This window comes from Chinchilla lanigera, unplaced genomic scaffold (assembly GCF_000276665.1).
Source record: "Chinchilla lanigera isolate Chin_1 unplaced genomic scaffold, ChiLan1.0 scaffold00005, whole genome shotgun sequence".
Taxonomy (NCBI): Eukaryota; Metazoa; Chordata; class Mammalia; order Rodentia; family Chinchillidae; genus Chinchilla; species Chinchilla lanigera.
In genome coordinates this window covers 20,229,888-20,242,273 of record NW_004955406.1, presented here as the reverse complement: position 1 = coordinate 20,242,273, position 12,386 = coordinate 20,229,888, and the positions used below count along the sequence as shown (strand labels likewise).

The window sequence follows — 12,386 nt, the reverse complement described above, 5'->3', positions numbered from 1 at the left end:
GTACCCGTCCTGTGTCATCCCCCCAGGGTCTGGGTCAGGATCTCATGATGAGTGATCCTAAGAGTTCTTCAGAAAATGGGAGGGGACACGGACAAGGACTACAGACTGTCAACAAGCCTGGTCAGCCAGGTCTCAGCGTGTCATCAAATTAGTTTGTTACAAACAAGGAGAAACCTTCAGACTTTCAGAGTTTGGGGAGTTCAGACTAGCAGATGGGTGGACCTGTTGTGATGAGCTGAGCTCTCCTCATCCAGGCTGCCCAAAGAGCTTGGTTGTGTCTCCCCTGGGTGTGCGGCATGCTTACCACCTGGGCACTGTTTTCATGAACTGTTTTCATGCATTTGATTCTCAGAACTTCTGTAAAGTGAGTTGAGGTGAAGCCCAGAGATGGTAAGCGAGCAGCCTCAGGTCAGTCAGTAACAAGGCTGGAGCTGGGATTTCACCTGCATGTCTGAGATGGGTGAGGAAGGTTTCCCAGCCAACAGGGCATTTTCATTATTGTTTTTCTTTCCTGATCCATTTTTGGGAGGTTCCTGTCTTTTAATAATAATTTTTAGTACTATTTCTTTCTATGAAATAATTAGTTTCTTTAATTGAAACTAACAGGTAGAGGAGGTTATGTAAGTTTTTGGTTTTTTTGTTTTTTAAGTATGGACCTTCATCCCATACTTTCCCCACAAAAGCCTTATATCCTTCCTGAAGTTTGGGGATTCAGCAGTCAGCTTCCGACAACTTCCATAGGATTTACCATGACAACTTCTAAGTGAGTAAACAGAAGCCTGCTTAAAGCTTGGACAAAGGGAACAAAGAGGAAACTCCCAGGATATTTGGCAGTTTGGGAAGGTTAAATTTGGAAACTCTGAGCTTCATTCTGAAAACAAAGGGCCTCTTATGATTTTCACAATTCATCAAACCCTTGGGATTATTAGATCCTTGTATAGAGAGCACCAAGCATGTGAGAGGCCCAGGATGCTTTGGAGCTGGGACCATGAAGAGATGGAGAAGGCAGAGGTGAATAATCCAGACCAAAGGAACAGCAGGTGGGTTCAGGGAGGCAGAGGGGTCAGCAAGGCCATAGCTGAGCTCCCAGACAGAAGATGGGAAACAAGGGGCTGATAGTGACACGCTCCAAATGCCAGGCTGGGGGATGTGTGCCTTACCCCAGGGCCCTGGAGATCCCCCAGAGGCAGTGGGACAGAGGTGCCCCAAGGACACTTGAGACCGCTTGGTCTTCATCGTAATGTGGCACATCTGTTGAAAAGAAGGAAGGAAAGAATGGATGTGTGAGTACATTCAGGTTGAAAAACACACTGGATTACATAGGACGGGGAAGCAACTGAGATAGGAAACTGTGTTAGGAATTCCAGCGACAATCCTGGTGAGAACTGATGAGGAAAGCGGTGATGGGCAGGGCAGGGGAGGACACAGTCCAGGAACAATGGGGGCAGACTTGATGTGACATAGTGAGCAGTGGGCAAGAGGTATCAGCCACCTGGCCGGTAAAGGGGTACGGGGGAGGGCTCTTCTCGGTGGGCTGCTGAGGAGAAGGTGTGCTGTGCTCCAGTGGTAGCATCCTCTGGTGAGCAGATGTTCAGGGAGGAGCTACAGCAGGAAGCAACAGTAAACAGTGGGGAAAGTGACAGCACAGTTATTGTGGGCTCCTGCAGGGATCGGGCAGCCTCCCTGCGGCTCTTCGCCCTGCTCACAAGGCTTCCGGGCCCCTCGCCTCAGGGATGCTCCCCTGCAGACAGAAGTAGCTTCGAACAAGAAGGGAAGCACGGATGCGAGGGAGCTGCATCCCGTGGGCGGCAGTGTGCAGCGTCAGGCTGGGGACTACTGGCAGCAGCTGAGGTGTCAGGGAACACAGGAGCTTCAGGAGGACACACCTCACACTGGTGGAAAATCACAGGGAGGCTTTCCAGTGCACCAGAGCTGGGGCTGGCAGGACTGATGATGGGTTTAACGCTTCCTGGCCAGCATGGGTCCTTTTCCCATGTGCAGGCATGACTTTTAGGTTTGGTGTGGCTATGTCATTACCTTAGCGTTCCCTCTACCCTGTTCCAGAGACTTTGAGAGAGATGAGGAGGAGCCAGAGGAGCTCTTGAAAGGGGTTCCTTGTGTCTGTGACCCAGTCCCCACCCACCAGCCGGTATCAAGAGATACAGATGTGAAACCAAGGCCTAGAGCCAGGTGCCAGGTGGCCCAAGGGACACACTCAGGCTGACCTTCTGACGACCAGCCCTCAAACAACACAAGGTCGCAGCACTCTGAAAAGCTGAAACACAGTGCAACAGTGCTGGCTCCTCTGGAGAGATCCATGCAAGGGCCACAAGGTCCGTCTGCTCAGGCTCACTGAGAAAGCCCAAGCACCCAGAGGTGGCCCCAGAGGAAAGGCCCTCTGTGGGAGTGGCTGTCACTCAGAACATCCCGACCATGTGCTCTGCCCTGGAAGCTTTGGGTTTGAAAGGAACACGTTTACTAAGTTCCTACTCTGTGCCAGGCCCTTCAACACTGGGGATGCAAAGGTGATTTTGACATGGTCCCTGCTTTCAAGGAGCTCATGGTGCGCCGAAAAGCAGACACCAAGCCAAATCATTAGAACAAAGGAGACCATCTTAAGGATGAAGTGAAATAGGTGGGGACAACATTAAATCATTTCTCATCACATCCAGTGCATTTGAGGAAAATGTATTTAGCTCATTTTATTGGTGAAGAAACTGAGGTTTTCATGGCAAACAACTTGCTTACATTCCCACAACTAGTGAGCGACACTGCCGGTGATGCTCCGGAGCACGCTCATGCGCTCCTGAGGGGTGACTCTGTGCACCTCTTCTTGCTCAGTGACTTCTCATTGGTGGCTTGGAATCCACCAGCAGACAGGCGGAATCCACCACACCAGCAAATGCTACCAGTCAGGGGACAGCCTAGAAGCAAACCCCAGCCGGAAAGCAAATTTCAGTCTCCCTCAGAACCTCTTGTGGACTGAAGCATCTCCTTCTGTGAAGCTGCCTTCCCAAGGGAAACGCCAGCTCATCCTGACCAAATAAGACCATGGCTGTAAGCTGCCTGCACAAAAGACCAGGCCACTAGTCCAGTCACACCTATCCCCTCAGCTCTGAGCTCGTACCTTGGCAAATGTATCTGCACTCAGATATGCCACGGGGGGGGGGGGGGCAAGGGTGAGAGGGGATGGAGTGGGGCCACAGAAAAAGGTGCTGTTTCCTCATGCAGAGCACTAATCTTGGCACTTGCCATTCGTGTGAGGATTTGATTCATCTCTGTCTCCCCAGTGCCCCCACCACAGCAGTGACTGGGGACCGTGGTGCCCGAGTGCCAAGTGCATGCCCGGCCAGCAGGAAGCCCTGTCTTGGCATTTGTTGAACAAATGAATGAGTGAGCCAGTGAAGGGCCCCGGAGCCCTAAGGCCAGGTGGAACTGCCCAGCCCTGGCCTGTCCACCTGCTGCCACAGCTCCCTGTACCCATCTCTCTCAAGGTGGAGGGTGCCTGACGCCCTTCCCTGTCCTGAGAGGAGGCCACACAAAGTCAGCCCGCCTGGTGCAGAATCCAGATCCTGCCCCTTACAGGAGCCTGTTCCTCAGCGTCCTCGGCTGTAAATTGGGGTCTGCGGAGTTGTCCAGAGGATTAAACTGGTCAACCTTTGTAAAGTTCCTGGTGCCCAGAAAGCGCTGTGTGTCTGTACATAAGGAAGATCCCCTCCCCAACTCACTTGTCGGAGCGTAAAGACCCTTTTCTCCTCTGCTGTCCCATGGCAATCGTCCAGCCCATTGTACCCCCCAAAGGCGCGGCCCTGGCGGACACAAGGGTTACCCAGGCACAACTTGGGCTCCCCCGCCCCACCATGCCCCATCCCACTTCACCCCACCTCCAGCATCCCAACCCACCCTCTCCAAGCGACCCAGCTCCTGGCCCAGGTCCTTCTGGTCCCCCAGCCCCAGGAGCCTCTGCCCAGGCTCCCGAAAGGCGCCTCCAGAAGTCCGGCTGCGAGCTGGGGTCCGGGCGGACTGAAGGTGTGATGAGCGGCCCGGAGGAGCTACTGCGGAGCCAGCACGCGCGGGCGGCCGCGCCACCCAGTGGCCACCTGCGGAATCGACGGCGGAGGCAGCCGCAGAACCTGAAGACTGCGAGAGGTTTGGGGGGACACAGAGAGAACAGATGAAAGGACCACCACGGAAGCACTGCTCGGCTCACGGCCACTTAATTAAGTAATTCGTTCGGTCCGAGATACAGTGGCCTGTGGGGAGGGCTGCGGAGTCCTTTTCCTTCCATGGGTTGGATACTCCACTGGAGGCTTCCCCTCCCCCTGCCCCTGAAATCCCTGGCTTCCCTACCCAAGGGGAATGCTCCCACGTGGGCTGCTAAGGAGACAGATGGGACTCTGCACGCCGTGACGCCCAGCAGGCTCGTCTCCCTGGCTGCGGTCCGGCGGAGTGACATCCAGGCGCCCAGGAAGTCCTGGTTCTAGTCCCAGCTCTGCCCTGCTCCTTTGGTGCCGGGTCTGTGCCGGGACTCTTCAGTTTGTGGAAAAGGATGACAAAAATACAAACCCATTCAGTTCCCTCCCGGGATGTTTTTGACAGTCAACTAAAATCATTCTGATAAAAAAAAAATTTATTCAAAATTTCTGAGCCATATTAACTTTAGCAACTGTGTTGTTATGGCTTGAATCTTAAATGTCTCTAAAAGCCACGTGCTGAAAGCACTTAGGAAGGGTGCAATGGAAAGAAGTGAGGTCAGTGGGGGTGCTCCTTGGAGGGGATGTGGGGGCCCCTGTGCCTCTTTATGACTCCTCGCTGTCATGAGGTGAGCCATTTTCTCTGCCATTCACTCCCCACCATGATGTTCTGCCCCCCCACAGGTCCAAAGCCAGGGGGACCCCCCGTGGACCAAAACCTCAGAAACTACAAGCCAAAATAAATCTTTCCTCCTTACAGGCTGTTTGTCACGTGAAAAGCTGACTAATGCGCATGTGAACACAAGAAAATACCAATACACTTGAAGAGTGAGACCCACAGTTCTGACTGTTAAAAACTCCCCAAACAAGAGGTTTTTATGTGGAGGGGAAAGAAAGGAGCATGGAGCTGAGATCCAAAATTACAAAGTTCCATATGGGAAATTTAAATGATCTTAAGAATTTTACTATATAGAATTTAGAAGGCAGCTTGCTCTTTAGGAAACCAGTGCAATAGATAGTACTATTCCAAAAATATTTGGAGGGTAAAGTAGAAGCCAAAAGCCCCTAGTTGATAGCTAGGCATGGTGGTGCATACCTGTAATCCCAGCAACTTGGGAGGCTGAGGCAGGATGATCGCAGGTTCAAGGCCAACCTGAGCAATTTAGTGAAACACCGTCAAAAATTTTTAAAGTAGAAGGGGCTGGAGATATAGGCCAGCACTCCCTGGTTCAATCCTTAGCGACAAATTAGGGGCCCAGGGGAAGGCCCTGCTTGATCCATGTCAAAGGTAGAATCACAGAAGCAGCCAGTAACCTGTGATATCCCTGATAGCCACCAGGATCTATTCAGAGTTTGAGTCAGTGCGTCCACTCATCCACCCATGCAGCAATGCTCCTTGTCCAAGAACAAATCTCCCCACCCGACCCATTCTGATCTCCACAGGTGTAACCGACCCCGATCTCTGGCCTAGAATCACAAGAACAGAGATGCTACCCATTTCAGAGTCCTGGAACCTCAAGACAGGGTAAAAACTGATACTAGAGTGAGGGGATCCCTGGTCCCCGCCCCTACCTAAAAAAAGAGCCTCCGGCAAGACCACCTCATTTATTTACTGCCCAACACCATGGACAGCAACCATGAGGAGGCCTTTAGGGGAGAGGCCTGGGGCAAGCTATGTGTTTGGGAATCTCAAGTCCTCTGACTGACACATCTCCTAAAACTCCCCTCTGATGTGCACAGCCAGTGACAGCCAGTCCTAACAGTCACCTCCTCTTCCCTTTCACCTCTAATCTTCCCTTTCACCTCTAATCAAAGGGCGGCACTCACTGTCCCAGCCCGGTGTCTCTGCTTCACTGTGGTTTTGTCTGTTCATTCTGTTTCTCAGGTTCTCCTTCCCCTCACATCACATCATCTTGCAGAAGCTATTTCCTCTGTGATGGTCTTCCAAGGAGCAGCAGGACCTCTGGACACAAACCTGCACAGACATCTCCTGAGTCCTCCAAGCAAATAGGGTGGGCAGCACTTACAGAGCACTGGTGTGTGTGCCCTCACATGGAGCCAGGGCAATGAGATGCCTGGCAGTCAAACGGACATTACTTGGGTCAATTCTCATCCTGTGTAGAGCTTCCCTCCAGGTCTTGGATTCTGAAGCGAGAGGCAAACCTACCTGCATGCCGGTAAGATTTGTTTTGAATTAAGTCACCAAGCCCCTGGTGCCCCTACTCTCCAGCTGGGAATGGAGGGACTTCAGAGGCAGCCTGAGAGTCTCTCAGGACTCCCGCCTGGGACACCTCCCCTGCTCTTCAGTCGTTCTGTACCAAGGAGGGAGATGCGCCTCTTGTCAGACTGCAGAACACTCATTGACCCATATTTGCAGGTAGATGTGGCCGCGGTGTAAAAGTGGTCTGGTATGTGGTTGACCAGTTCTCTCACCCATCCATGCAGTAGGTGTAGCTCCCTGGCCAAGGCTCAGACACTCTCCCTTGTCATTATGTGGCTGTCTAGGCCACAGGACGAGCAGTGATTTGAGGAGAATAAGGCCCCTAATCTGAGGCCAACTGACCCCAGCACTCCAGATGGGGATTTCCAGATGGGACAAGCCCAGCTGCCATCAGATATGACTCTGTTTTCTCCTGGCTCTTCTTCTAAGTCTCCTTTGAGGACTGTGGGTTGTGGTGGCTGAGGTATATCTCTGCTGGGATCCCCTGACCATAATACTGATATCTGCCTCAAATACTGCTGCTACCTTTGAAGACCCTCCAGCATCCTCCCAGACACTCAATACAGAAGGAAGGTCAGAACATGCTGTCATTGGAGGGAGAAGCTAGACTAAAATCCTATCAGGAAGCTGGGAAAGACTACACAGAGAGACCCAAGTTTAAGACTGGCCTTGGAAGACATATGGATCTCCATAGAAATTTAGAGATGTAGGAAGCCAGCCAGAAGGAACGCAGGGATGCTTGGAGAAGAGTAAAAAATCCAGTTTATCACTGGATCGTGAGCATAGACAACAGAAGAAATGTCTAAGTTAGATCGAACCTACAGGTTGGAGCCCCAGGAGCTGAGCAGAGATGTTATCACCTAATTTAGCAGACACCTGGGAGCCATTGAAAGCTGCTTAGCAGGGGAGAACTATGGTCAGAAGCAGAGAGGTTAAGCTCCAGAAAAAAAAAAATCCAGCAGAAGTGTGCAGGCTGGATTGGAGCCAAACAAAAGAAGAGATCAGAGGACCAGTTAGAAGACCAAGACAAAAACTCAGGCAAATGGAACGTGAGGGTGGGGCAAAGGTAGCCCCTGTTCCCCAGGAGGTCTTGGCTGGTGGGGATAAACTGTCCACTAGTGAGGGCCATCTCTTCTTTGACTCTTTTGCCCTTAGCAAGACTGGATACAAAGAAAACTCCAAATAAATGGTGGTGGTGCAGAGAACATGATGATCTTGAGGGTAGCAGGACACCCAGAAACAGCTGAGAGCAGAGGGCTGGAGCTCAGCAGAGATGGCCACAGAAGGGAGACTGGAGCTCTGCCTTCTCACCTACAAGGTAGCATATGCTACCTTAAGTATATGCAAGTATACATGGAAAATATATGGTGGTCCCAGAGCATACAGGGCACAGGAAGAGTATGAGGATGCCCTCCCACCCCTGGAGCTGCCTCTGCACCCCCAAATCCACGTAGCTTAACAGAGGACACATGCTTGCATATCCTAGGCATATCCTCCCACTCAGAACACATCCTGTTTCAGGAACTAGGACAGCAAATCCGCCTGTGCCCTGAGGCTGCACATCAGTTGAGCAGCGAAATGCTCCTGTTCAGGGTAGCACTGGCATCCGTGGGGAGCAAGGGGGCTGCCTCCGTGCAGCAGCTCAGACAGTAAATCATATCTCCAGGCTCCAGACCACCAATGGTTTGGGGTTTTTTTTTCCCCTAATTCTATGCAAGACTTCAGCTTCACCTGAATGCCTGTGGCACTGAGAATATCAAACCTAGATCCCAAAGTGACATTGAAACTGGAAGGAGTGTGTTCTCAGTAGTGTCTGTTCATCCTAAAAAAGAATTGTCCACACTTCCCCTCACAGCTCTTCTCTGCCTCCTCCCTCTCTCCCACCCGACCTGAAATGCACCTGATGTACACTTGGACAAGTTACTGCTACAGAGAGCTCCTTGTTGTTTGAAAACACTCACAAGCAAATGAGTCCTCCCCAGTCACACTGTGTGACTTGGCTTTGGTTTCTGGGCTCCTTCTTCTGAGTCTGTTGCCCACCCCACCCCATTCCCAACCCCACAGTTCCTATGACCTCTGACTCACCCTCCAAATGGACCATCCATCATCTGTGGAAAACTCCATGAAGGCAAAGACCAGGTCACTTTGTTCACTGTTGCAAGGCTAGCATCTAAGACATCACCTGCTAGGTGGCCACCACCCATAGGTAGGGTCAACAAGCTCTGGCCAGTCCCCTTTCCTGCCTAAGGTATAAAGCTGTACAGGTGCGCTTCCTATCTGCAAGTCGAAGACACCCTCAGAAAGCTCGGTGCCCTGCACACCCAGAGTCCCTTCTGCAACTGCTGGGCCTGTCAACCCCCGAAGCTGGGGATGTGTTCCTGGGAGGCACCGGGATCGGAGGAACACATGGCTGGTCACTGCCTCCTTCCACCTGGTCCCGAGTGCCCAGATCCCTCCTCTGAACCTGCCATGAATGCAAGCTGGTCTCTCTTCACCTCACTTACCTCCCCGCACCCTGCCACCATCCCAGCTTTTCCTGCTCCCTCTCTGAGGTTTCCAGAGGCATTGGCACCCCTTTAGAGACATTCAGTGCATGGCTTCTCTGCAGCCTGGAGACTCCCAAATTACTGCTGCTTCTGTTTCAGACAGCCAAGGATCACAGCGAATCCCTTGTCCTCATCCTCTTTACAAAGGTACTCGTCTGCACCCCACAGGGGTGGACAGTGGTGACATGAGAGCCAGGGTAGCCACCTCCACCTGGTGATGCTGGGGAAAACTTATCTCTATTGGCTCAGTTTCCTCACCCATAAAATGGGCTAATATTAACAACTCCTCTCTTTGGAACATTAAGAGGATTAAGTGAGGCAACACTCGTAAAGCACTTAGTAAAGTGAGTGCATGAAAAACTTAACCTTTATTATTATCACTAATTGCAATTTAGAAATAACTGCAAGAGCCATTTGCCATGATTTATACACACACGCATGCACACGCACACACACATGCATACACACACTGGCTCCCTTTCCTCAATTTATGGCAGCATATTACACCCCACTCCCATCCAGGTGCCTCCTCACGGAAACACCCTTGCCAAATCCCACCATCTCTCCCACCCACCCATAAAAATGGTCTCATCACACCCCCTCATGCACGGCCTTATTAATCAAAACAGTCTGATTGTTACAAGCAGCCCTACACTCAACACAAGCAAGCCTGGCTTTTCAGGGTAGCAGTGTTATGTTACAAAGGCCCTGGGACCTCGGCTCCATCCTCTCACCCTATCACCTCATGGCCCACGGGGTCCTGTCCCCCTGCCCAGGGCTCCATGTCCAGCCAGCAGACAGGGAGAACAGACAGAGAATTGCTTGCCAGGTCCTTCCTTTAGCCCATCTTCCAAAGGCCAGAAGCTCCATCCCATGGCCCCATCTTATTGTGGCCAAAGTTCAGAAATCAGTTTTTCCAGGGCGACAAGGAGGAAATGAAATCTATGTGATGAACACGCAAGTATTTTTTCCGCTACCTACTCCTGAAGCACAGGCTTCTCTGGAGGGAAATTGAATTTATACTCCTCTGGGCATTCTCTCGGAAAATAGGCCCAAAGCAATATTTTTTCCACATATTTTATTTCAGATCTGCAGCAGATAATGTCCTATCTCTCCAGAACGGCAGCTGCAGGAGAAAAAGGTGATCTTAGAGCAGGACAGTGCAGGACCCAACCCTCAGCTTTGCCAGTTGGGCTTCCTTGGGGAAGTGTCTGTTTTGCAAGGTAGAAGTGGTTATGGAGACAGGTATTTGAGCTGGAGATAAGACAGATAAATGGTGACTGGCATGGAATTTTCTTTGCCCTCTTCCCCTTTTCTCTGTCTCCAACCCCTGCCGTTCACCCTGCAGGCCACCAGGCACAGTAAGAGTGGAAGGTGCCAGGGAGAGAAGAGCATTCTTCCGGCTGCTACGGGCGTTCTGGTTTGTTTTCCGGTCCATCAACACAGCTGTGATTCGGCCACAACAATGGGATGCAGGAGAAAGGTCAGGCTGGTCTGTGAGTGTAATTAAGCAAAGGAAAAATCTGGAGACCCAAATCCCTCTCCACCACAACCAATGCCAGCTTGATCTTTTCATTCCTGGGCCCCAGCCCCCATCCACTCCCCCACACTTCAGCCCCAGCCGATCCAGATGGTCTGTGGATGCTGAGAGCCAAACAGCATGGGAAACTGGTGGTTTCATAAGCTCCTCCAGACTCTGTCCCTAATTGCAAACCCATGTGGGACATATTCTGAAACAAAAGGCTTTTCACTAACAGCGAGCTCCTAAGCAAACAAATAGAAATCAGGGCTTGTGCTTTCTCTATCATTCTCCCCCTCACCTGTTTCCTCCTCACTCACCTTGCTGGGAAACAATCACTGAGGAACGCAAAGTGACGCCCACCTGTGTGCCCCTTGTAATGCCAGCAGTCACCTACGTGTGCTGGAAGCTAGAGAGTCATTGTTCTCCTAGCAACACGACCTGCCCCAGCTGCACAGATCTGGTGCCTGGATCCCACCAGCCAGCAGCCGGGGGTGTGTGTGTTGCTAGGAGAACGTGAACTGGAGTTTAAATTTGCAACCTTCCTGGCTGCCATGGCTTGATTTCTGCTGCAAACAGACGCACACTCAGCAGCAGGATCACAACGCTGGGCTCAACTGGGAAATCCCAGCCTTGGATATGACTACTAACTACCATACTGTGCTTTTTTTTTTTACCTTTTCTCTTTTCCCTTCTCTCTTGGATTTTAAATCAAGCCAACCACCACCTAAATAAATAAGAATAATGAAGAACTGTCCCAGAGCAATACTGACTGATGCCTAACCATTGCCAGCACTGTCCTGGGTGCTGCTGACACAGACCCTGCCTCAGGGGCCAGGCAGGTGGAAGCAGGAGTGTAGTCAGTCAACAGATCCCTTAGCGCTCAGGGCTCTCCAGACTAACGCAACCCATGGGAATGAGCTGGATATCTGTATGTGTACATATTATATTCATGTATAAAATGATGTATGTCAAGGAATTGCTCACACAGCTATGGTAGACCAGCAAGCCCAAAAATCTCTAGAGTAGGCTGTTAAGCTAAAAATTCTTTCAGGAGTTAAGACTTCAGTCTTGGGGCAGAATTTCTCCTTCAGTTTTGCTCTTAGGGCTTTTCTACTGATTCGATGAGACCCATTCAAGCCATCTAGGGTAATCCCCTTTACTTAAAGTTAATTTGATTGTAGATGTTTACCCTATCTCCAAATAAATATCTTCACAGCAACACTTGGTTATGGTTTGATTAACTGGGTCTTATAGTCTAGTCAAGCTGACACATAAAGCTAACCATGGCAAACGATGCATGGTGTGTTGAATAGCAATGAGTAAGTACAATCAAAAATGCAAGGTAAAGTGAGTATGGAAATAATCTGATTATGGTATTTGGAGGTGCAACCTTTGGGAGATGGTTAAAGTTAAATGAGGCCATAAAAGTGGAGCTCTTATCCCATGGACTGTAGATTTGTGAGAAGAGGAGAAGAGACCTGAGCTTGGACATGATGACTGACGTGATGCTCTGTGCAACCCTGGGACTCTGCAGAGGGCCCCCACCAGCAAAAACAACCTCCCCAGAGGTAGCGGCCCAATCTTGAACATATCAACCTTCAGAGCCGGGAGCCAAATAACCTTCATCTTTATATTACTCCTCCTATGGTGCTCAGAATAGTAACAGAAAATGGACTGGCAGCCAGGGAGCCCCAGGCAGGGGGAGAGCAGGCGATCCACCCACATAAAAAAAAAAAAAAAAAAAAAAAAAAAAAAACAAAAAAAAAAAAAAATAAATACATGAACATGCCTAGGCAATGTGCTCACAATGCATCAGGCAAGTCCTCAGTCCCCCAAAGGTCCGATGGGCTGCGGCTGTGCTGCATTGTAGTCAAGGAAGGAGACAGGCCATTGGTGCAACTCAA

At 50.8% G+C, this 12,386-nt stretch overlaps 1 protein-coding gene across 1 annotated transcript; it reads right to left on the bottom strand.

Moving 5' to 3' along the window:
* Nucleotides 1-1,702: 1,702 nt before the first annotated feature.
* LOC106146422 lies at nucleotides 1,703-5,326 on the bottom strand. Its single transcript, XM_013503167.1, has 5 exons — nucleotides 5,290-5,326; nucleotides 4,351-4,530; nucleotides 3,904-4,140; nucleotides 3,584-3,809; nucleotides 1,703-1,892 (listed from the first exon to the last, which is right to left on the bottom strand). Exons 2-5 carry the CDS (start codon nucleotides 4,454-4,456, stop codon nucleotides 1,703-1,705), a joined length of 759 nt encoding a protein of 252 aa, XP_013358621.1. The 5' UTR covers nucleotides 4,457-4,530; nucleotides 5,290-5,326.
* Nucleotides 5,327-12,386: the final 7,060 nt, after the last annotated feature.

Bases quoted from the DNA above. Each gene is read 5' to 3' on its own strand.
- LOC106146422 (XM_013503167.1), bottom strand. From the start codon at position 4,456: ATGTCACTCCGCCGGACCGCAGCCAGGGAGACGAGCCTGCTGGGCGTC. The intron at 3,810-3,903 runs GTGGGTTGGGAT...TGTGTCCGCCAG, and splicing joins AGCTGGGTCGCTTGGAGAGG to GGCCGCGCCTTTGGGGGGTA. The intron at 1,893-3,583 runs GTAAGGGGCAGG...ATTTTCCACCAG, and splicing joins ACGCTGAGGAACAGGCTCCT to TGTGAGGTGTGTCCTCCTGA.